This window comes from Chlorocebus sabaeus, chromosome 11 (assembly GCF_047675955.1).
Source record: "Chlorocebus sabaeus isolate Y175 chromosome 11, mChlSab1.0.hap1, whole genome shotgun sequence".
Taxonomy (NCBI): Eukaryota; Metazoa; Chordata; class Mammalia; order Primates; family Cercopithecidae; genus Chlorocebus; species Chlorocebus sabaeus.
The window spans coordinates 54,450,605-54,474,900 of record NC_132914.1 but is presented as its reverse complement, the minus strand read 5'-3'; the positions used below and the strand labels follow the sequence as shown (position 1 = coordinate 54,474,900).

Here is a 24,296-nt window from a genome sequence, read left to right as displayed (position 1 = left end):
ACCAGAGGTACAAGGAGTAGCTGGTACCATTTCTTCTGAAACTATTCCAATCAATAGAAAAAGAGAGAATCCTCCCTAATTCATTTTATGAGGCCAGCATCATCCTGATACCAAAGCCTGGCAGAGACATAATAAAAAAAGAGAGAATTTTAGACCAATATCCCTGAATTTTAGACCAATTGAATTTTAGACCAATATCCCTGATGAACATCCATGCAAAAATCCTCAATAAAATACTGACAAACCGAATCCAGCAGCACATCAAAAAGCTCATCCGCCATGATCAAGTGGGCTTCAACCCTAGGATGCAAGGCTGGTTCAACATATGCAAATCAATAAACGTAATCTATCATATAAACAGAACCAAATACAAAAACCACATGACTATCTCAACAGATGCAGAAAAGGCCTTTGACAAAATTCAACAGCGCTTCATGCTAAAAACGCTCAATAAATTCGGTATTGATGGGAGGTATCTCAAAATAATAAGAGCTATTTATGAAAAATCCACAGCCAATATCATACTGAATGGGCAAAAACTGGAAGCATTCCCGTTGAAAACTAGCACAAGACAGGGATGCCCTCTCTCACCACTCCTTTTCGACATAGTGTTGGAAGTTCTGGCCAGGGCAATTAGGCAAGAGAAAGAAATAAAGTGTATTCGATTAGGGAAAGAGGAAGTCAAATTATCCCTGTTTGCAGATGACATGATTGTATACTTAGAAAACCCCATGGTCTCAGTCCAAAACCTCCTTAAGTTGATAAGCAACTTCAGCAAAGTCTTAGGAGACAAAATCAATGTGCAAAAATCACAAGCATTCCTATACACCAATAATAGACAGACAGCCAAATCATGAATGAACTTCCATTCACAATTGCTTCAAAGAGAATAAAATACCTAGGAATCCAACTTACAAGGGATGTGAAGGACCTCTTCAAGGAGAGCTACAAACCACTGCTCAATGAAATAAAAGAGGACACAAACAATGGAAGAACATTCCATGCTCATGGATAGGAAGATTCAATATCATGAAAATGGCCATACTGCCTAAGGTAATTAATACATTCAATGCCATCCCCGTCAAGCTACCAATGACTTTCCTCACAGAATTGGAAAAAACTGCTTTAAAGTTCATATGGAACCAAAAAAGAGCCTGCATTGTTATGACAATCCTAAGCCAAAAGAACAAAGTTGGAGGCATCATACTACCTGGCTTCAAACTCTACTACAAACTACAGTATCAAAAACAGCATGTGGTACTCATACCAAAACAGATATGTATACCAATGGAACAGAACAGAGGCCTCAGAAATAACACCACACATCTACAACCGTCTGATCTTTGACAAACCTGAAAAAAAAAAACAAGAAATGGGGAAAGGTTCCCTATTTAATAAATGGTACTGGGAAAACTGGCTAGCTATATGTGGAAAGCTGAAACTGGATCCCTTCCTTATACCTTATACAAAAATTAATTCAAGATGTATTAAAGACTTAAATGTTAAACCTGAAACCATAAAAACCCTACAAGAAAATCTAGGCAATACCATTCAGGACATAGGCATGGGCAAGGACTTCATGACTAAAATACCAAAAGCAATGGCAACAAAAGCCAAAATTGACAAATGGGATCAAATTAAATTGAAGAGCTTCTGCACAGCAAAAGAATCTACCATCAGAGTGAAGAGCAACTTACAGAATGGGAGAAAATTTTTACAATCTACCCATCTGACAAAGGGCTAATATCCAGAATCTACAAAGAATTCCAGCAAAATTACAAGAAAAAAACAAACAACCCCATCAAAAAGTGGGCAAAGGATATGAACAGACACTTCTCAAAAGAAGACATTTATGCAGCCAACAGACACATGAAAAAATGCTCATCATCACTGGCTATCAGAGAAATGCAAATCAAAACCACAATGAGATACCATCTCACACCAATTAGAATGGCAATCATTAAAAAGTCAGGAAACAACAGGTGCTGGAGAGGATGTGGAGAAACAGGAACACTTTTACAGTGTTGGTGGGAGTGAAAATTAATTAAACCATTGTGGAAGACAGTGTGGCAATTCCTCAAGGATCTAGAACTAGAAATACCATTTGACCTAGTGATCCCATTACTGGGTACATACCCAAAGGATTATAAATCAGTCTACTATAAAGACACACGCACATGCATGTTTATTGTGGCACTACTCACAATAGCAAAGACTTGGAAGCAACCCAAATGTCCATCAATAACAGACTGAATTAAGAAAATGTGGCACATATACACCATGGAATACTATGTAGCCATAAAAAGGATGAGTTTGTGTCCTTTGTAGGGACATGGATGAAGCTGGAAACCATCATTCTGAGCAAACTATCACAAGGACAGAAAACGAAACACCGCATGTTCTCACTCATAGGTGGGAATTGAACAATGAGAGCACTTGCACACAGGGAGGGGAACATCACACACCAGGGCCTGTCATGGCATGGGACACTGGGGGAGGGATAGCATTAGGAGAAATACCCAATGTAAATGATGACTTAGTGGGTGCAGAAAACCAACATGGCACATGTATATCTATGTAACAAACCTGCACATTGTGCATATGTACCCAAGAATCTGAAGTATAATAATAAAAATAATAAATACATAAATAAATAAATAAGCGGAGAGAAGGGAATGGAGACTTGGAACCCACAGGAAGGAAACACCCAGGGCTGCTGGGAAGGTGAATGGAAGGACTTCCACATGGAAGAGTCCCACGGCTCACCCGCTCACCTCTGGATATGCCCTGTGCCCAGCCCTGGGTGCTGGCTGCACTGCCCTCTGCCCTCCCCTGCCAGGGCTCACATCCAGAATCTTCTCAGTGACCAGGGTTTCCTTCAACTGTACATTGTCAAGGGCCATGCACAGGGATATTTCCCAACATTCACACCCACTGCTCCACTCTTATTCATCCTGAGAGTAACAGGACCCTTGCCTGGAGTGACAGCTGCTCCCCAGACACTCTAGTTGGGAGCAATCCCTGGAAGTCCCAGAGGGGGCATTCAGAGGGAAGAGGTGTCTGGGAGACATCCCCTTACCCCGAATGTGAAATCCCTCAGATTTGCCTCTGGCTTGCAGATTTCTTCCCTGCTACCTAAGTCCTTTGACAACCAAAATGAGTGACTGAGGCTTAAGTCTGAATCATCCAGGGTTACTAAGGCAGCTTCAGGGTGTCTTGGAACTGCACCGAGATTCTCTCGCCCTGCACAGCAAAGCCAAACACTGACATCGGGATAGCGGCAAGGGAAAGTGAGCTATTTATTGCAGGGCCCCAAACAAGGAGAATTGGGCAGCTCAAACATAAGACCCTAAGTCCCCTATGGTGCACAGGTAAGGGCCAAGATCAGGGGCCAGAAGGGAAGACTCTTGATGTTGGGACTCAAAGACCCCGTGCTCCTGAGAGGGGACCAGGACAGCAAAGAGAAGGAGTGAGGCAGCTTCTGTGGCTCCCCTGGCCTCTGTGGGATTGGGCCCCAGTCCCTGCACAGGTCCCTCAGACTGGACCTGGTTCCCTGTCTGAGAAAAGAGGCCTGGAAGGAGGAGAAAAGGAGAGACCCTTATTTTGCTAAGAGTCAAAAATAGGGGCCTTGGACTGGTTTTCACTAGACTTTTCATGGCCATTATTGCTCTGTGGTGTCAATGCTCCACCTATGGCTCACAGGAGATGATGTGGGCCGTGGGTCCAGTTTCGGTGCAACCTCACCTTCAGGGGATCCCAGGCCAAGGTTTGTGCCCTGACCATGATCTGCTTCTCAGGAGAGGACTCCTGGGGTGAGTCACAACTCCTGCACACCTACCCAGTGAGTGATGAATTAAATCAGCAATCATTTATTCATTTTTGTTTTGTGTGTGTGGTTGGCTTTGTGTATGTGTGTCTGTGCACAGGCAAGTGTATGTCAAGAGGGTAAAATACCAAAGCTTCCACACTATGGAGGCTTCAGATTAAATATCAAGCTTTTGCTTTGCTTTGGGAGAGAGAACATAGATTGACCTTGATTGAGCTGGCACAAGAGCATTGAGGGACTTGGAGCCTCCTGAGGACCCTCCCTGGTCATATTTGTATTATTGTCAGAAAAGACGGTGCTGATCCAGACCCCAGGAGCAGGTTCTTGGATCTCACATAGGAATGAATTCAAGGCGAGTCACAGAGCACAGTGACATAAGCAAGTTTATTGGAAACTACTCTGTTAGAGAGTAGGGCATCCTCAGAAAGCAGGAGGAGGAGGTGCCGGCCTTTGTTAGTGCCTTCCTTAAGACTGGGCACTAGCAACCAGCAGGAACTATATATATTCTGTATAGCCATACATATTCTGTAATTATAATTGGTGGTCAGTTTGACATGTGCCTATTTTCAGACTGTAAGTATTAACCTTAGAGGTGCCTTGTGAGTGCCTACCTATTCGCTTCAAGATGGAGTCATGCTATCATGTTTTATTAAGCCAGAGACCTGGTAAGCAGGTGTTCCTCTGACAGTATCTTCAACATTCACATACCTGACACCAATGTTCATTACATGTTCTAAATTGAATGGCCCTGCAACATCTGACCTCACTCTCAGTTTTACAATGAACACCAATTTGTTCAACAACATAGGGTTCCCTAAAGGCTCCATATGCTGGATTTTCATCCTGAAGAAAGACAACTGATATGCCTGGGAAGGTACCTACAAAATAAAATTTATACTGAGACCAGGAATCTGTACCCCTCTCTCCTAATGCTTTCTGTGTTGAGTCCACACTTGCAAGATCATCAGAACACTGAAGATATTGACAGCTGGGGTCCCTGGAAACAATGGCAATTCAAGGAAATTTCTGTCCAGCACACAGCAGGGACTCAACAAAGGGTAGCATAAAGTAAAAGATGAACCCGGAAGTGACTGTCATTCCCTGCCACTGGAGGAGTTGGTGTGTTGGGATATGGTGGAGGACCTGAGAGATGGCACAGGGAAAGTGCAATGACTTTTAAGTGAGGGCCAGTCACTGAGGGCCACAGAAAGCACAGGTGAGGAGCAGAGGCCTTAGTTGCCCCAGGGAAGGGACTTGGGCCTGCCAGTGCCTATTGACATTGCCTTGCTGGCTCATCCTTAGGTCTATTTCTGTGACCTGAGGATACCCCAGCATCCATGGAAAGAAAATAATTGCTCCTTATCTCGGTGGCAAGAATGGCTGGGAGAGGGCAGGGTAACTTTCCTCTTCAAATCCACTCTCAGGTCATGCCTCTCATCCCTGACCTCCAGGAAGGCGCCTACCTCTTCCTGCCGCTGTTCTCTAAGGCCACCCAAAATGTGGAAGCTACTTTGGAACTAGGAAACAGGCAGAGGTTGGAACAGTTCTGAGGGCTCAGAAGAAGACAGGAAAATGTGGGAAAGTCTGGTACTTTCTAAAGACTTGTTGAATGCCTTTGATCAAAATGCTGATAAGGACATGGACAATGAATCCAGGCTGAGGTTCTCTCAGATGGAGATGAGGAACTTGTTGGAAACTGGAGCAAAGATGATTCACTACGTTTTAGCAAAGAGACTGGTGGCATTTTGTCCCCGCCCTAGAGATTTGTGGAACTCTGAACTTGAGAGGGATGATTTAGAGTATCTGGCAGAAGAAATTTCTAAGCAGCAAAGCATTCAAGAGGTGATTTGGGTGTGTTAAAGGCATTCAGATTTAAAAGCAAAAAAGATGGTAAACGTTCAGAAAATGTGCAGCCTGACAATGCAATAGAAAAGAAAATCTCATTTTCTGAGGAGAAATCCAAGCTGGCTACAGAAATTTGCATAAGGAACAAGAAGCCAAATGTTAATCCCCAAGGCAATGGGGAAAATGTCTCCAGGGCATGTCAGAGGTCTTCAGAATGGTATTGCCTAGGTTTTCTTGTAGGGTTATTATGGTTTTAGGTCTAACATTTAAGTCTTTAATCCATCTTGAATTAATTTTTGTATAAGGTGTAAGGAAGGAATCCAGTTTCAGCTTTCTACATATGACTGGCCAGTTTTCCCAGCACCTTTTATTAAATAGGGAATCCTTTCCCCGTTTCTTGTTTTTCTCAGGTTTGTCAAAGATCAGATGGTTGTAGATGTGTGGTATTATTATCTGAGGGCTCTGTTATGTTCCATTGGTCTATATATCTGTTTTGGTGCCAGTACCATGGTGTTTTGGTTACTGTAGGCTTGTAGCATAGTTTTAAGTCAGGTAGCATGATGCCTCCAGCTTTGTTCTTTTGGCTTAGGATTGTCTTGGCAAGGCGGGCTCTTGTTTGGTTCCATATGAACTTTAAAGTAATTTTTTCTAATTCTGTGAAGAAAGTCATTGGTAGCTTGATGGGGATGGCATTGAATCTACAAATTACTTTGGGCAGTACGGCCATTTTCACGATATTGATTCCTCCTATCCATGAGAATGTTCTTCCATTGTTTGTGTCGTCTTTTATTTCATTGAGCAGTGGTTTGTAGTTCTCCTTGAAGAGGTCCTTCACATCCCTTGTAAGTTGGATTCCTAGGTATTTTATTCTCTTTGAAGCAACTGTGAATGGGAGTTCTCTCATGATTTGGCTCTCTGTTTGTCTGTTATTGGTGTATAAGAATGCTTGTGATTTTTGCACATCAATTTTGTATCCTGAGACTTTGCTGAAGTTGCTTATCAGTTTAAGGAGATTTTGGGCTGAGACAATGGGGTAACTAAGATCCGAGCAGAAATGAAGGAGATAGAGACACAAATAATCCTTCAAAATATCAATGAATCCAGGAGCTGGTTTTTTGAAAAGATTAACAAAATTGATAGACTGCTAGCAAGACTAATAAAGAAGAAAAGAGAGAAGAATCAAATAGATGCAATAAAAAATGATAAAGGGGATATCACCACTGATTCCACAGAAATGGAAATACAAGCTACTATCAGAAAATACTATAAACACCTCTACACAAATAAACTACAAAATCTAGAAGAAATGGACAAATTCCTGGACACATACACCCTCCCAAGACTAAATCATGAAAAAGTGGAATCTCTGAATAGACCAATTGAACAGGCTCTGAAATTGAGGCAGTAATTAATAGCCTATCAACCAAAAAAGTCCAGGACTAGACGGATTCACAGCCAAATTCTACCAGAGGTACAAAGAGAAGCTGGTACCATTCCTTCTGAAACTATTCCAATCAATAGAAAAAGAGAGAATCCTCCCTAATTCATTTTATGAGGCCAGCATCATCCTGATACCAAAGCCTGGCAGAGACATAATAAAAAAAGAGAGAATTTTAGACCAATATCCCTGATGAACAGCCATGCAAAAATCCTCAATAAAATACTGACAAACCGAATCCAGCAGCACATCAAAAAGCTCATCCACCATGATCAAGTGGACTTCATCCCTGAGATGCAAAGCTGGTTCAACATACACACATCAATAAATATAATCCATCATATAAACAGAACCAAAGACAAAAACCACATGATTATCTCAATAGATGCAGAAAAGGCCTTTGACAAAATTCAACAGCTCTTCATGCTAAAAACTCTCAATAAACTAGGTATTGATGGGACGTATCTCAAAATAATTACAGGTATTTATGACAAACCCACAGCCAATATCATACTGAATGGCTAAAACTGGAAGCATTCCCTTTGAAAACTGGCACAAGACAGCAATGCCCTCTCTCACCTCTCCTATTCAACATAGTGTTGGAAGTTCTGGCCAGGGCAATTGGGCAATAGAAGGAAACAAAGAGTATTCAATCAGGAAAAGAGGAAGTCAAATTGTTCTGTTTGCAGATGACATGATTGTATATTTAGAAGATCCCATTGTCTCAGCCCAAAATCTCCTTAAACTGATAAGCAACTTCAGCAAAGTCTCAGGATACAAAATCAATGTGCAAAAATCACAAGAATTCCTATACACCAATAACAGACAAACAGAGAGCCAAATCATGAGTGAACTCCCATTCACAATTGCTTCAAAGAGAATAAAATACCTAGGAATCCAACTTACAAGGGATGTGAAAGACCTCTTCAAGGAGAACTACAAACCACTGCTTTACGAAATAAAAGAGGACACAAACAAATGGAAGAAAATTCTGTGCTCATGGATAAGAACAATCAATATTGTGATAATGGTCATACTGCCCCAAGTAATTTATAGATTCAATGCCATTCCCATCAAGCTACCAATGACTTTCTTCACAGAATTGGAAAAAATTACTTTAAAGTTCATATGGAACCAAAAAAAGCCCGTATTGCCAAGACAATCCTAAGCCAAAAGAACAATGTCAGAGGCATCACGCTACCTGACTTCAAACTATACTACAAGGCTACAGTAACCAAAACACCATGGTACTAGTACCAAAGCAGAGATGTAGACCAATGGAACAGAATAGAGCCTTCATAAATAATACCACACATCTACAGCCATCTGATCTTTGACAAGCCTGAGAAAAACAAGAAATGGGGAAAGGATTCTCTATTTAATAAATGGTGCTGGGAAAACTGGCTAGCCACATTTAAAAAGCTGAAACTGGATCCCTTCCTACACCTTATACAAAAATTAATTCAAGATGGATTAAAGAGTTAAATGTTAGACCTAAAACCATAAAAACCCTACAAGAAAACCTAGGCAATACCATTCAGGACATAGGCAGCGACAAGGACTTCATGACTAAAACACCAAAAGCAATGGCAACGAAAGCCAAAATTGACAAATGGGATCTAATTAAACTAAAGAGCTTTTGCACAGCAAAAGAAACTACTATCACAGTGAATAGGCAACCTACAGAATGGGAGAAAATTTTTACAATCCACCCATCTGACAACAGGCTAATATCCAGAATCTACAAAGAATTCCAACATATTTACAAGAAAAAAAATAAAAATAAACAACCCCATCCAAAAGTGGGCAAAGGATATGAACAGACACTTCTCAAAAGAAGATATTTATGCAGCCAACAGACATATGAAAAAATGCTCATCATAACTGGCCATCAGAGAAATGCAAATCAAAACCACAATGAGATACCATCTCACATCAGTTAGAATGGCAATCATTAAAAAGCCAGGAAACAACAGTGCTGGTGAGGATGTGGAGAAACAGGAACACTTTTACACTGTTGGTGGGACTGTAAACTAGTTCAACCATTATGGAAGATAGTGTAGCAATTCCTGAAGGATCTAGAACTAGAAATACCATTTGACCCAGCCATCCCATTATTGGGCATATATCCAAAGGATTATAAATCATGCTGCTATAAAGACACATGCAGATGTATGTTTATTGCGGCAGTATTCACCATAGCAAAGATTTGGAACCAACCAAAATGTCCATCAATGATAGACTGGATTAAGAAAATGTGGCACGTATACACCATGGAATACTATGCAGCCATAAAAAAGAATGAGTTCATGTCCTTTGTAGGGACATGGATGAAGCTAGAAACCATCATTTGAGCAAACTATTGCAAGGACAGAAAACCAAGCACTGCATGTTCTCACTCATAGGTGGGAAATGAACAATGAGAACACTTGGACACAGGTTGGGGAACATCACACTGGGGCCTGTCATGGGGTGAGAGACTGGGGGAGGGATAGCATTAGAAGATATACCTAATGTAAATGACAAATTAACTGGTGTAGCACACCAACATGGCATATGTATACATATGTAACAAACCTGCATGTTATACACATGTACCCTAGATCTTAAAGTATAATTTAAAAAAATGATGTTGTAGAAGAAAATGTAGTAGTAGTTATAGTAGCTTTAGCTAGCCCCATGAAGCCCACACTACTTGCCAGCATTGTTCTAAGTATTTGGCAAATGTTGACTCACTCAAATATTGACAACACTTTGTGAAGTAGGAACCATTATTATCTGTTGCGGGAAGTTAGGGACCCCGAACAGAGGGACAGGCTGAAGCCGTGGCAGAAGAACATAAATTGTGAAGATTTCATGGACATTTATTACTTCCCCAAATTAATACTTTTATAATTTCTTATGCCTGTATTTACTGCAATCTCTGAACATAAATTGTGAAGATTTCATGGACACTTATCACTTCCCCAATCAATACCCTTGTGATTTCCTATGCCTGTCTTTACTTTAATCTCTTAATCCCATCATCTTCTTCATAAACTGAGGAGGATGAATGTCGCCTCAGGACCCTCCGATGATTGTGTCAGCTGCACAAATTGTTTGTAGAGCATGTGCGTTTGAACAATATGAAATCTGGGCATCTTGAAAGAAGAACAGGATAACAGCAATGTTCAGGGAACATCAGAGATAGGACTTCTGGCCACCAGTGAGCCAGATGGAACAGAGCCATATTTCTCCTCTTTCAAAAGCAAATAGGAGAAATATTGCTGAATTCTTTTTCTCAGTAAGGAACATCCCTGAGAAAGAGAATGTGCCCTGAGGGTAGGCCTATGAATGGCCCCCTCAAGGCATGCCGTCTTTTATGGTTGAAGTCAAAGGGATGAAATAAACCCCGGTCTCCTGTAGCGCTCCCAGGCTTATTAGGACCACGACAATTCCTGCCTAATAAATTTTGGTCAGACAGGTTGTCTGCTCTCAAACCCTGTTTCCTGATAAGATGTTATCAATGACAATGTGTGCCTGAAACTTCATTAGCAATTTTAATTTCACATCATCCAGTGGTCCTGTGATCTCACCCTGTCTCCATTTGCCTTGTGATATTTTATTACCTTGTGAAGTATGAGATCTCTGTGACCCACACCCTATTCGTGCACTCCCTTCCCTTTTGAAAATCACTGATAAAAACTTGCTGGTTTTACGGCTTGGGGAACATCACGGATCCTGCCGACATGTGATGTCTCCCCCAGAAACCCAGCTTTAAATTTCTCTCTCTTGTGCTCTTTCCCTTTATTTCTCAAACCAGCTGAGACACCTAGGAAATAGAAAAGAACCCATGATAAATATCGGGGGTGGGGTTCCCCCCGATATCTGGCATGCCAACGTGGTCTTTGTTTTTTCCTAAGTGCATGTGGGAACCTGATTCCCTTTGGCAGATGCAGTGAAACAACATCAGCTTGGTTCACAGAAATGTGTGTTCGACTCCCTGACGACTGATGAGTAGTCTGTATATGGTCTGGGTTAACTATGGGTCATGCAGAGTCCAAACATCATGCTTATCTCTGCTATATTAAACTCCTGTTAAAACAGGGTGGTGTTCGAGTGCCCATGGAAAATATGGTCACTCTATTCAGAACAGTGGAACAATACTGTCCTTGGTTTCCTGAAAAAGGAACCTTAGATGTAGAAGTATGGGATCGTGTTGCTGCAATGTTCAGGGAACCGGTCTCCACAGGGAATTATGTTCCTCTCACCATTTGGGGTGATTGGGCCTTGGTACGAGCCATCTTGATGACATACCAATCCTGTGACCCCCTATAGTTACCAGTTTTCTGAACTGACAACCCTCCACCTCCTCCTCAACCTTCCTCTCCCACACGGCCTTCGTAATCTGATCAGCCTCTCCTTTCAGCTACTCCTCCCCCACCTGAAAATGGTGAAAATTCAATGTCTAACACTGGGGACTTTGGATTATGGTCACCCGCTGATGATCTTATTTCTTTTCACCAAGAGCCAGTACTTGCAGCAGCTGTGGCCCCAACTCAGACAGCCCAGGACCATATATACGCTAATTCTTCTCTTTTCAAACCTCTGGAGTCACCTAATGGCTCCGGGACCAAGCTACAATTTACCTATAATTCTTCAGGCCCTCCCCCTTCCACTTCAGCCCCTCACCCTCCTGTCATTTCAGGTCCTCAGCTGGTCACATTGCCATCCACTCAGACTGCTGCTTCATATCCTTCTTCACACATGAATGCCAGTAATCACCAGTATACTTGTGCTCCTCCTGCTCCCCCAATCCCCCTTTCTCACACTCTCATTCCAGTCCAACCCTCTCAGCCTCAGTTTCCCTTATCTATGCATGCTTTTCCTGTCACTTCTATGCCAACTCCATCTCAGATGCCTACTCTTGAAACTTCAATGCAACACTTACTATGCCAAAACAAAGAAACAAGTGGATTACACACGTGGACTTGTCTGGTTGCGCTAGACCCACATAACTTCCAAGGGGTACAAATGCGTCATTATGTACCTCTTAATCTTACCTTTTTAAAAGAATTTAAGGATGCTTGTACTCAGTATGGCCCTACTTCTCCTTATGTTAAAATGGTATTACAAACTCTTTGTACAGAGGTCACTTTACTTCCTTTAGACTGGGACCTTTTGGCAAAAGCTGTTCTGACCCCATCTCAGCATTTACAATTTCGTACTTGGTGGTCAGAAGAGGCTGGTTTGCAGGCTCAACTAAATTGGACTAATGGCATTCTAGTTACTCAAGCTCAGCTCACAGGCTCTGATAGTTCCTCTGATACTTATGCCCAATTGAACTTTGATACTTTTACCACGGAACAAGTAACAAAGGTGTGTATGAGAGCTTGGGATAAATTACGCAAATAAAAACTTGCTGGTTTTACAGATTGGGGAACATCAGAGATCCTGCCAACATGTGATGTCTCCCCCGGACACCCAGCTTTAAATATCTCTCTCTTGTGCTCTTTCCCTTTATTTCTCAAACCAGCTGAGACACCTAGGAAATAGAAAAGAACCATTATTATCCCTATGTTAAAGATGAGGAATTTGCAGAAACTATTTCAGTTAAAGGACACGCCCAAGGGTCACACAGTAAGTGACAGAGCCAAGATTCAAATTCAGATAGGCTAGATCCAGAGTCCACTCTATGAACTGTTGCATAAAGACAAATGAAATGTTAATCATTTATAATTACAGGAGAAAAGCAGACTAAAAAACAGTTTGAAAAGTGTGATTCTAATTCTGTATCAAACACTTAAAAAATCATATGATTATACACAAAGAAAAATTGTTGTGTTGCATGCCATGTGTTAATAGTATTACCTCTCAGAAGTTGCATTTAAGTGATTCTTATTTCCTTTTAAATAATTTTCTGTAATGTCTATATTTTCTATAATAAACCTTCATGATTTCTTCTTTTGAAAAAAATAAAAAGCATATAAAGATGGAGCAAAAATTCCAGTCTTGATTTGGTCAATGTGGGTGCTAATAAAAGCAGCTCTTGAGCCATTTCAAACAGATGATGAGGCAGATTCAGATGAGGAAGAGGAGGACAAGTGTAAAGAATTAAATTCAGATTCTGAATGTGGGGAACAGAAAACGGAGGAAATTAAAGAAAAGAAAGGGAAACTGAAAAAAGTGTGTTTTACTAACCCATCGACACCACTTGCTGAATTAAGTGAAAGACCATCTCCTCTCTCTCCCCTTAATGGGCAAGAAGATGAATTAGCTACAAACCTTACTGCTCCTGTAGTTGCAACATTAAAACCTGGAGAAACTGGTGGTGCTATACAAAATTCTATTCAAAAGGCTAGAGCCAAGGGAGACCTTGAAGCATGGCAATTTCCCATAACTATAATCCAGCAGGGAGAACAGAATATAGCTAATTGGACTACCTTTCCTTTTAAGCTGTTAAAGGAATTCAAGCAAGCCATTAGTCAATATGGGCCAAACTCTCCTTTTTTGCAAACTTTATTTAAAAATGTTTCTTTTGATAATAGATTAATACCATATGATTGGGATACTTTAACAAAATCTGTTCTCACTCTATCTCAGTACTTTCAGTTTAAAACCTGGTGGGTTGATGAAGCTCAAACTCAGGCAAGGGAAAATACATGAACACAACCACCTGTGACTGTTTTCTTTGAACAGTTAATGAGAGTCAGACCTGATTGGGGTTGACTAGAAAATCAAGCAGTAATGGAGGATATTGCTGTTGCTCAACTGCGCTCTGTATGCTTATGAGCATGGGAAAGGATAAATGTTTTAGGGTGAAAATATCCTTCCTTCAGTTCTGTCTGACAGGGACCTAAAGAATCATATATTGAGTCTATTGCTCGGCTCCAAGAGGCTGTGTATAAAGCCATAACTGAAAAAGCAGCTCAAGCAGCTCAAGCCTTATTGTATGCAAAAACAGGACACTCCTACACAAATACTGTGCTTTTCCAACTGTCCTAGCAAACGGCACACCAGAAGATTGTATCCCATGCCTGGCTCAGCATGTCCCACACCCATGGAGCCTTGTTCACTGCTAGTACTGCAGTCTGAGATTGATCTGTGAGGCAGCAGCCCAGCAGGGGGATGGTTGTCCACCGTTGCTGAGGCTTGCATACAATAAGGCTAATGCAGAGTGTAAAACTTCTATTAGACCCCTGAGAGGGAAGGCTCAGTTAGCTGAATATATTAAGGCTTGCAATGGCATTGGAGGTAACTTAACATAAGGCTACTCTTTTAGCTCAAGCTATGGCTGGATTAAAAGTCAGAAAGAATATGCCCAATTTCTCAGGCTCTTGTTTCAATTGTGTGCAATTTGGACACACAAAAAAGGAATGCAGAAAAGGAAGCCAAAAGGTGAGAGCTACTACCATCAAACAACAGAAAAGCCCCAGTATATGCCTCCATTGTGAAAAAGGCAATCACTGGGCAAGTCAGTGTCATTGTAAAATTAGCAAAGATGGACAACCTGTCTCGGGATATGGGAAGAGTGGCCTGCCTTGGGCCCCTCAACAAACCGAGGCATATCCAGCACAGCCAGTGCCCTTACAAATGTACAACAATTGTCCCCTGCCACAGTAGGCAGTGCCGTCATAGACCTCTGCAGCACAATTCCCATCTGCTTGCTTCCTGGAGAATCACCAAAAAAGGTCCCTTTGGGGGTTAAACAGTTGGTTTATTACTTGGAAAGTCTAGTCTAAGTTTGAAAGTTGTCACTGTGCATATGGGAATAATTGATTCTGATTATACCGGAGAAATTCAATTAGTCATTAGTTCCTCAGCTCATCAGCTCACTTTATTTCATTCATTTGATCTCTATCACTGTTACCCTTTCTTCCACTTGATCAAATCATCTACTGAAGCTTGTGCATGCATCCCGTAGTTCTCATGCCATGGTTTTCAGCTCCATCAGGTCATTTAAGGACTTCTCTACACTGTTTATTCTAGTTAGCCATTCATCTAATCTTTTTTCAAGGTTTTTAGCTTCTTTGTGATGGGTTTGAACATCCTCCTTTAGCTTGGAAAAGTTTGTAATTACTGATCATCTGAAACCTTCTTCTCTCAACTTGTCAAAGTCATTCTCCATCCAGCTTTGTTCCATTGCTGGTGAGGAGCTGCGTTCCTTTGGAGGAGAAGAGGTGCTCTGATTTTTAGAATTTTCAACTTTTCTGCTCTGGTTTCTCCCCATCTTTGTGGTTTTATCTACCTTTGGTCTTTGATGATGGTGATGTACAGACGGGATTTTGGTGTGGGTGTCCTTTCTGTTTGTTAGTTTTCCTTGTAACAGTTAGGACCCTCAGCTGCAGGTCTGTTGGAGTTTGCTGGAGGTACACTCCAGGCCCTGTTTTCCTGGGTATCACCAGCAGAGGCTACAGAATAGCAAATATTGCAGAACGGCAGATGTTGCTGCCTGATCCTTCCTTTGGAAGCTTTGTCTCAGAGGGGCACCCAGCTGTATGAGTTGCCAGTCAGCCGCTACTGGGAAGTGTCTCCCAGTTAGGCTACTTGGGGGTCAGGGACCCGTTTGAGGAGGCAGTCTGTCCATTCTCAGATCTCAAAATCCATGCTGGGAAAACCACTACACTCTTCCATGCTGTCAGACAGGGATGTTTAAGTCTGCAGAAGTTTCTGCTGCCTTTTGTTCAGCTATGCCCTGCCCCCAGAAGTGGAGTCTATAGAGGCAGGCAGGTCTCCTTGAGCTGTGGTAGGCTCCACCCAGTTCGAGATTCCTGGTCGCTTTGTTTACCTCAGCAATGGTGGACACCCCTCTCCCAGCCTTGCTGCTGTCTTGCAGTTCGATCTCAGACTGCAGTGCTAGCAGTGAGCAAGGCTCCGTAGTCATGGGACCCTCCAAGCCAGGCACAGGATATAATCTCCTGGTGTGTCATTTGCTAAGGCCGTTGGAAAATTGCAGTGTTAGGGTGGGAGTGTCCCAATATTCCAAGTACCGTCTGTCACAGTTTCCCTTTGCTAGGAAAGGGAATTCCCTGATCTCTTGTGCTTCCCAGGTGAGGCGATGCACCACTCTGCTCCGTGTGCTGCACCCACTGTCTGACTGGTCCCAGAGAGATGAACCCTGTACCTCAGTTGGAAATGCAGAAATCACCCGTCCTCTGCATCACTCATACTGGGAGCTGCAGACTGGTGCTGTTCCTATTTGGCCATCTTGGAAGCAGGAGGAACTATTCTATCCTATATATGCTTTTAAAAAATCTCTGCCAATTCTCTCACATTCATCTAACTCCATAGTCCCTTGTTCCTGAACCATGGGCAAAACTGCTTTACTGCACTAGAGTGTTAACAAATTCTGAGTACTAACTTTCATTCCCCCTCTTCATAAAAAATGCTTTAAGAAATTTAAATAAGCAGAATGTCTGCTTTCACTTTGTCCCATTGTTACTCTGGTTCTTCTGAGTGCTAAGCTTTTCTGCCAAGCTTCTTTTAGACATCTTTGGGTGTCCTTTGATGATGCATCCTTTGCTCTCACGTGCCCTGGTGTTCCTTCACCAGGGTCTTTGTTGCCCCACGTTGGGTGCCACGAATGTTGGGGTTGCCAGACCCAACACCAGGTCATGGGAGTGACAAAGTTTGGCAGAGTCAAAGGATTGAGAAAAGACAGTTTGAAAGAGAGAAGTGGGTCCGGGGGACCATCACGATCATGGAGGCTGTGAAGGCTGTCAGACAGGGATGTTTAAGTCTGTAGACGTTTCTACTGCCTTTAGTTCAGCTATGCCCTGCCCCCAGAGGTGGAGTCTATAGAGGCAACAAGCCTTGTGGTGCTGTGGTGGGCTCCACCCAGTTTAAGCTTCCTGGCCACTTTGTTTCCCTACTCAAGCCTCAGCAACGGTGGACAACCATCCTCCTGCTGGGCTGCTGCCTCACAGATCAATCTCAGACTGCCGTACTAGCAGTGAGCAAGGCTCCATGGGTGTGGGACATGCTGAGCCAGGCATGGGATACAATCTTCTGGTGTGCCGTTTGCTAGGACAGTTGGAAAAGCACAGTATTTGTGCAGGAGTGTCCTGTTTTTCCAGGTACAGTCTGTCATGCCTTTCTTTGGCTAGGAAAGGGAAATCCCCCCAACCCCTTATGCTTCCAGGGTGAAGCAATGCCCTGCCCTGCTTAAGTTTGCCCTGCGTGGGCTGCACTCACTGTCCAACCAGTCCCAGTGAGATGAACCAGGTACCTCAGTTGGAAATGCAGAAATCTCCCGTCTTCTACATTGATCACGCTGGGAGCTGCAGATTGGAGCTGTTCCTGTTTGCCCATCCTCTCCGTGCTTTCTTTACCTCTGAGGTTGGACACCCCCATAGGATCCTGCAATCTTTCTGCCCCAAAAAACTACTATAGCAGGAGGGAACCTGTTCCTGCCCACCCTTTGTCTACTCCTTCTCATCCTAGAGAGCCTGACCATGCCCTAGTTTTCTGAGGAGTGATTGGTATTCTAAGGTGCTGAGCAGGATGAGGAAGTTCAGGCTCAGAGAGGGATTTCCACCTAATCTGCCTGGAAACCATGTGTAGCTGCCCAATAAGGTCTTTCTATGTTCAGAAGGTCACAGACCAGGGGTGTTGGAGTAGGAGATTTGTAGAGACAGTTTTGACCCCTGTACTTAGAGCAGAGGGGTGTGTTTTCCATGGAGAGTGTGTGTGGGCAGCTGTGTGTGAGCCTGTGTGGGCTCTGTGTGTGTTCCTGTGTGAATATATGTGTGTGCTCCTTCATGGACACAGCATGCATGTAGTGGGCACAGCAAGGTGAGAGAAATCAGGAGACTAGGGACACATTGCCAAATGATAATATCTTCCTACTGGGCAGGACTTGGGGTGTGCAAAGGTGTGCATGAGTACTGCAAAAGCAGTTCAAAGAGCAGAGAGGTGGGGCCAGAATAAATATGTTGCAGAAAGACAGTCATCAGGGAGGAAAGTGAGGACTCTGACCAAAATGCCTGAGGGTTTCCCTGCCTACCATAGCCCTCTGTGTTCTTAAATCCTCCTGTGTCAACAGAGGCCAGACTCTGGGTTCCCCCACAGCCTGTCCGTGTCTGTCCTCTGCAAAGCCATGTGGCTCTACCTGGCAGTTTTTGTGGGCCTGTACTACCTTCTGCATTGGTACCGGGAGAGGCAGGTGCTGAGCCACCTGAGAGATAAGTATGTGTTCATCACCGGCTGTGACTCTGGCTTCGGGAAACTGCTGGCCAGACAGCTGGACGCACGAGGCTTGCGGGTGCTGGCTGCGTGTCTGACAGAGAAAGGAGCCGAGCAGCTGAGGGGCCAGACTTCAGACAGGCTGGAGACGGTGACCCTGGATGTCACCAAGACAGAGAGTGTTGCTGCAGCCGCCCAGTGGGTGAAGGAACGCGTGGGGGAAAGAGGTAACCACCCAGATTTCTCAAGTCTGTCTGTGTCTTCCCCCTGTTTGAAGGGACCACCTCCTGTCTGCTCCCTGGGAAGATTTCTACAGTGTCTTTCCAGGTTGAAATGACAGTAGCTTTCTAGTATTTCTCACTAATCACGCTGGCCTGAGCCCCATCTCTTTCTAATCCTTAACCTATCCCGACATTGGAGGTGTATAGTCTTGGGGAGAGTTTGCCCTGATGAGATTTTCTCTCCAGAATTCCTCTCTATCCTCTCCCTCCTGTCTAAGCAGAAGTCATGGATTGTTTGATGCTGAGAGCCTGGGTTAGAGATCTGGAGACTTGCTGGAGCATGGTTGAGAAGGGAGCACAGGGCTGCAAGTGTGCACGGAGGCCGTGGCTGTGCTGGATCCAGGCTTGTGTTCCCAGCACTTTACCTTGTTCTTGCTAGGGCCTATCAGCATCCACCAAGAGCTACAACCATCTCCATCTTCAGAGGAGGGTATCAGCATAAGGACTGCTTAAGGAAAGCAGAACTAGTAAGGGGTTACTTTTTCTTTCTTTCTTCTTTTCACTACACTAATTCATCTGTCTTATTACAGGGGAAGAAAGAAACATGGATTTATTTTATGTAGCAATAAATGCAGAACATGATCTTTGTTGAAAATACTGAAAAGAATAAAGATGAAAACAAAAGTTTCCCTGAAATTGTCATCCATACATAAGTCCTTTTTACAATTATACATATTTAGGATTTTATACTTTTTTCTTAGTTTCAGTCAGCTTAGATTCTCTGGAGAAGATGAACATTTTTTACACCATAATGACCATTTTTATAAAATTGTATCTAATTATTTAGAATACTGTATCATTCCAATAGCCTACCTATGTAAACCATACTGAGTGGTTGGATATGAAATTCCTTCCTGCTTTTTATCATCATAAATGTCGTCTTGGTGGACTTTTATTGGCCAGCATCTCTATAAGTGTGAGATGTCTGGGTGGAGGAATCTACATTTGCATCAGGGCAGGGCCTGTTACTGAGCAGGGGATGGATTCATATGCCTAGGCCAACCCTTCCAGATCAACAACTGCCACCCCCTGCCCAGACTCAAGGGACCCTGTTCTCCTGCCCCCTAGTTCTATGCGTTGAAAACTCTATTGACTTGAAGTCTTGGGGATTATGTATTTGCATCTTCCAGAGAGATTTTCCCAGAGCTGAGTGAACTTGGGACCAAAGGGAAGGATGAAGAGTGGGCTTCTGATGCAGTAGGAGGAGAGGGTGACATTTTATGGGGCAGACGGTGGAGTCTGTGTACTGAGAGGGGTGATGCAACCTTGCTTTCTTCCCAAAGCCTTTGCATTGGAATTCCCCAGTGCTTTCTATAAAAATGTTACTGGATATTGATGCAGGATGTTTCAAGACCAGTGCCCTGAGATCAAACACAGGATGTTCTCCAAGTTCCCCTAAGCCTAGGATTTCAGGTCTGTCTTTTTCTGTCTTCCCTCTCTCCCTCACTCTCCCCCTCTCATGTCTCTTATTCCATGAACAGATGGTTGTGGAACACTCACTATATAAGCTGTTAGCATACCTGAAAATGCAGGTGAATGTCTATAATGTCAGCAACATTCATGTTTAACTAACCAAACATTGGTCTTCATGTTTCCAGACATGGACAATAGTTCTTTAACATGATTTCATGCAATCCTTAAATAGAGGTAATAGCTTATTGTCTTTCAGGCAATGGGCTGGGCCCTGAAGAGTAAATGGAAAAAGAACTGGGTTCCATGGCCCACCAGCTGCTGAATGTCCAGCCCCAACCCCTGCAGATACTGTGGTGCTTGTTTTACCCTCCTTCCCATCCCACACCTGTCATTCTGCCTTCACTTTATTGGGATGTGAGTTGCATCCTAACTGTCCACCTGCACAGGCACAACACAGTGATGCTCTCTCATCTTCCCATTGTCCCAGGACTCTGGGGCCTGGTGAATAATGCTGGCATCTCCTTGCCTACGGCCCCCAATGAGTTGCTGACCAAGCAGGACTTTGTGACCATATTGGATGTGAACTTGTTGGGGGTGATCGACGTGACTCTGAGCCTGCTGCCCTTAGTGAGGAAGGCCAGGGGCCGTGTGGTCAACGTCTCCAGTATCTGTGGCCGGGTGTCACTTTTTGGTGGAGGCTATTGCATCTCCAAGTATGGCGTGGAAGCCTTCTCTGACTCCCTCAGGTATGGTTCTGGGACAGGGCCCGCCCTAGTCTTCCTGCTCCTGTGTTTGTGGGGAAGTCTTTTCCAGGGAGTTCCTTGAATCCCAGCCTGTAAGGCCCTTTCATGAGATTCCTCTGTGTCTTCATGTGTGACACTCTTATCTTCCTCTTTCTAGATTGGGCTGGCCATTTACTGGGAAGCACCTTCCTGAGTGCTGGGTGGCAGGAGGGGCCTCAGGTCAGAGAGTTTCTTGAATGATACCTCTTCCCTGGATGGATCTCCTGGTCAGAAACTACCAGAGGCAGAATTGGACCTGGATCTTTGACTTCAGATCCTGCCAAGAGGAACACAGTACTGAGGTTCCCAAGCCAAGGACAGGAGAATACTGTGTATCAATGACTAATCCCAGGGAAGGACCCTAAACATTTCTTCCCATTGCACCTTGGTATTGGAGCCACAAAGGCAGACCAGGCAGTCAGCACTGGATGGAAGAATGCTTTGCACCCTAGAGAAGGAGCAGAGAAAGATCAGTACAACAGTGTGTGTTGGTCCCCTGGCCAGGGAGGCTTTCCCGGCAGCTGACAATGGGCATGTGGCTTGCTCACACCCCTCTCTTGCTGTAGTAGATGGACCCTGACCCCTCCTACCTGGAATCTGAAATACTTGTAAAGCTGGGGCATGCCTTAGTGCCGCAGAGACACACATGCTCAGGCAGATGCAGGAGCACTCACTGAGTCAGAAACAGGGAAAGATATTTCCACACCAGGAGATGGGTGCCTGGCTTTGGGGCTCTTCCTCTCTAGGGAGAGAAACGCTTCAAGTGCTGAGGCCATTCCTTCGTGGCTCTCTGGAACCTAAAGACAGCATGCAGAAGATGGCCTTTCCCAGCAGAATTCATGTTCAGAGCCCCTTTGACAATGGGTAGAGCATCTGAGTCCACACAACAGATGCTTTAGGCCCTTGTCTAAGTGACAAAAAATCCATCCTTAATCAACAACAAGGTTTTGTCTTTGAACTAAATCTTGATACCTGAGAGAGGGACAAGAGATCTAGAATCAGCTGCCAATGCTTATAAGGTTGGTGATCAAGTCAACCTTGCTGGCCATGGTACCCACCTGAGTTGGGGAGAGTCTTGGAGATTCTGTCTGAGCTGGGGATTGAGAACTTGAGCTGGGGATTGAGAACTCCACCTGGCAGCCTGGTAAGGAAGGCTGTGAAGGGATCCTGGATGAAGGAATGCCATCAGCCCAGGCCCAGTGTGAGCATTAGCCACCTGCATGTACTGCAGAGTCCTCTTGTGGTGAAGGTCAAGGCCAGGCCTGGTGGGGGATGCTGGGCAGGTGGGCATAGGTGGGCTCCTTGATGGCCTGTGGGTCCTGAACAGGAGCTGTGCTTTATGCTGTTGGGAGTGGAACCCCCCAAAAAAGGGATTTGCTCCTTGGTCTAATCAGCTTCTAGACACCCGCTGACTGCAGGAAGCCCAGTGGCTGAAAGTGGGGAGCCAGACTGAAGACAGATGCTTCTTAGAGGACAGCTGCCATCACCCAGCTCAGAGGCCAGGGAGATTCCTGGGGCAGGAAGAGGAGGGAGGGGACTGAGGACTGGAGAGGAGGCAAAATATGGGAATTCTGGTGGTCCACTGGATGTGAGCGACATAAGAGGAGACAGCACTAAGGTGCTGCCTTGCTTTGGAATTGGTAGGATTTAGGGTTAATAAGCTCAGGTGTGTAAAATATGGAAACCCCATACAGAGGCAATGATTCCATCATAACTATGACCCCTTGATTGCTGGAAAATAAATATTCCAAGCTTTCTATCTCACCCGTTGTCCTCATATGTTGTGCTAACATAGTTTTACTTTTATTGTTTGTGTTTTACCTTCCATGACCCCTGAAATCTTTCCCCTTTGCTTCTCTTTCTTGCAGGAGGGAACTATCCTACTTTGGGGTGAAAGTGGCTATGATTGAGCCTGGCTATTTCAAGACTGCTGTGACCAGTAAAGAGAGATTCTTAAAGAGCTTCCTGGAGATTTGGGACCAGTCCAGCCCAGAGGTCAAGCAGATCTATGGCGAGAAGTTTGTTGCATCCTGTGAGTAAGCTGTGGAGAGTGGGGAGAGAAGCAAACCCTCATGTGGAATCCCTGGTCTACCATTGGTGTCTGAAGACCATTAGAGTTTGATCTCCAGGCTCTTCCTTACCCACAAAGTGGAGACCTTTAGCCCCATTTCCATGATGGGTACTGTGTGGTCAACTGGTCATGAAAAGCAAGTATCCAGGCTTCTCAGAACTTGGGACCAGTGTCTATCTGAACCCAATATCGTTATTGAGGAGCAAAGTGAAGCCAGAAAGGGAGGCATTGGTAACTGATAACAAGCTGGAATTAGAGATAGCTGATTTACATGTGCTGAGACTTCTGTGGGAGGAGACCATCATTTATGCAGTCCAGATATTCCCGAAGAGAGACAAACATGACTTAGTGTGGAACACTTGTTACTTTCCCATGGATGGGCTCCAACTCAGGGAATTTGGATAAAAGAGATTTGAGACAATGCTTGACTGGGGGTTGTGGGGTGGCATGAGTTCTTAGACCCTTTCCACTCTAAGTTGAATCCAAAGCAGGAGCGGTTACAGGTGGAAATACACATGGATCATTTCTCATTCTTAACAGATAAGAAATCAGCTGAACAATTGGAGCAGACTTGCACACAGGATTTGTCCTTGGTGACCAACTGCATGGAGCATGCGCTGATTGCCTGCCACCCCCGCACTCGCTACTCAGCTGGCTGGGATGCCAAGCTTCTCTACCTCCCCATGAGCTACATGCCCACTTTCCTGGTGGATGCCATTATCTACTGGGGTTCTCCAAGCCCGGCCAAGGCTCTATGAAGCCAAGGATCAGGTGCATGGTTGCATGGATTTGGGGTGTGCTATGAGGGGTGATGTATCCTTGGGAGAGAAATAAAGTGGAGGGAGGCCGTTGTCAGGTCAGTAGGGCACTGATCTCACTTCCTGCATTACCTCCTGTCCATGATTCTCCTGGGAGATAATTCTGCTCTCTGAAGATGTTGGTAGGAAAGTTTCAAGTTAAGCAGCTGAGAAACAGGAACCAAATAGTGCTCCTGGGTGCATTGTCACCTTAGGTGGCCACTCAAGGGTCCAAGCCTCTTGTGCTAACAACTGGGGTGAGTATGAGCAGGTGGAAGGAGCCTCAGCCCATGCCATTACCTCCTGCTTCCTTATCAGGCTGTGTGTTAATTCTGGGCCAGTCTAGGCCATGGGGTGGAAATGGCTTGGGAGACGTGAGGGGACCCCTTCTCTGAAGATCCTTGTATACATAGTGTTGGGACCGGGAGCGCAACCATTACATGGCCCCATAGGCCTCACGAGTCATCCCAGCAGCAGTGGCTGGAAGGTGGTGTCCTCAGTAGGGATCTGTGCAGAGGACAAATAAATCAGTTTTTTATTTGTCTTGAAAGCATGCACTTCCTTTGATTGTTTTGATGTTGAAAAAGTTGATAGTTTCACCCATGTGCAGTGATTTGAATGTTCTTGTGAAGTTACACTTGGATACCAGACACATGAGATTGCAATCCCTCTCTGAGTCT

At 44.2% G+C, this 24,296-nt stretch overlaps 1 protein-coding gene across 1 annotated transcript; it reads left to right on the top strand.

Moving 5' to 3' along the window:
* The first annotated feature begins 17,831 nt into the window (after positions 1-17,831).
* On the top strand, positions 17,832-23,692 carry RDH16 (retinol dehydrogenase 16). The gene is made up of 4 exons (XM_008003718.3): positions 17,832-18,499; positions 20,454-20,712; positions 22,617-22,780; positions 23,360-23,692. The coding sequence occupies exons 1-4, from the start codon at positions 18,187-18,189 to the stop codon at positions 23,575-23,577; spliced, it is 954 nt and encodes a 317-aa protein (XP_008001909.1). The 5' UTR covers positions 17,832-18,186; the 3' UTR covers positions 23,578-23,692.
* Positions 23,693-24,296: the final 604 nt, after the last annotated feature.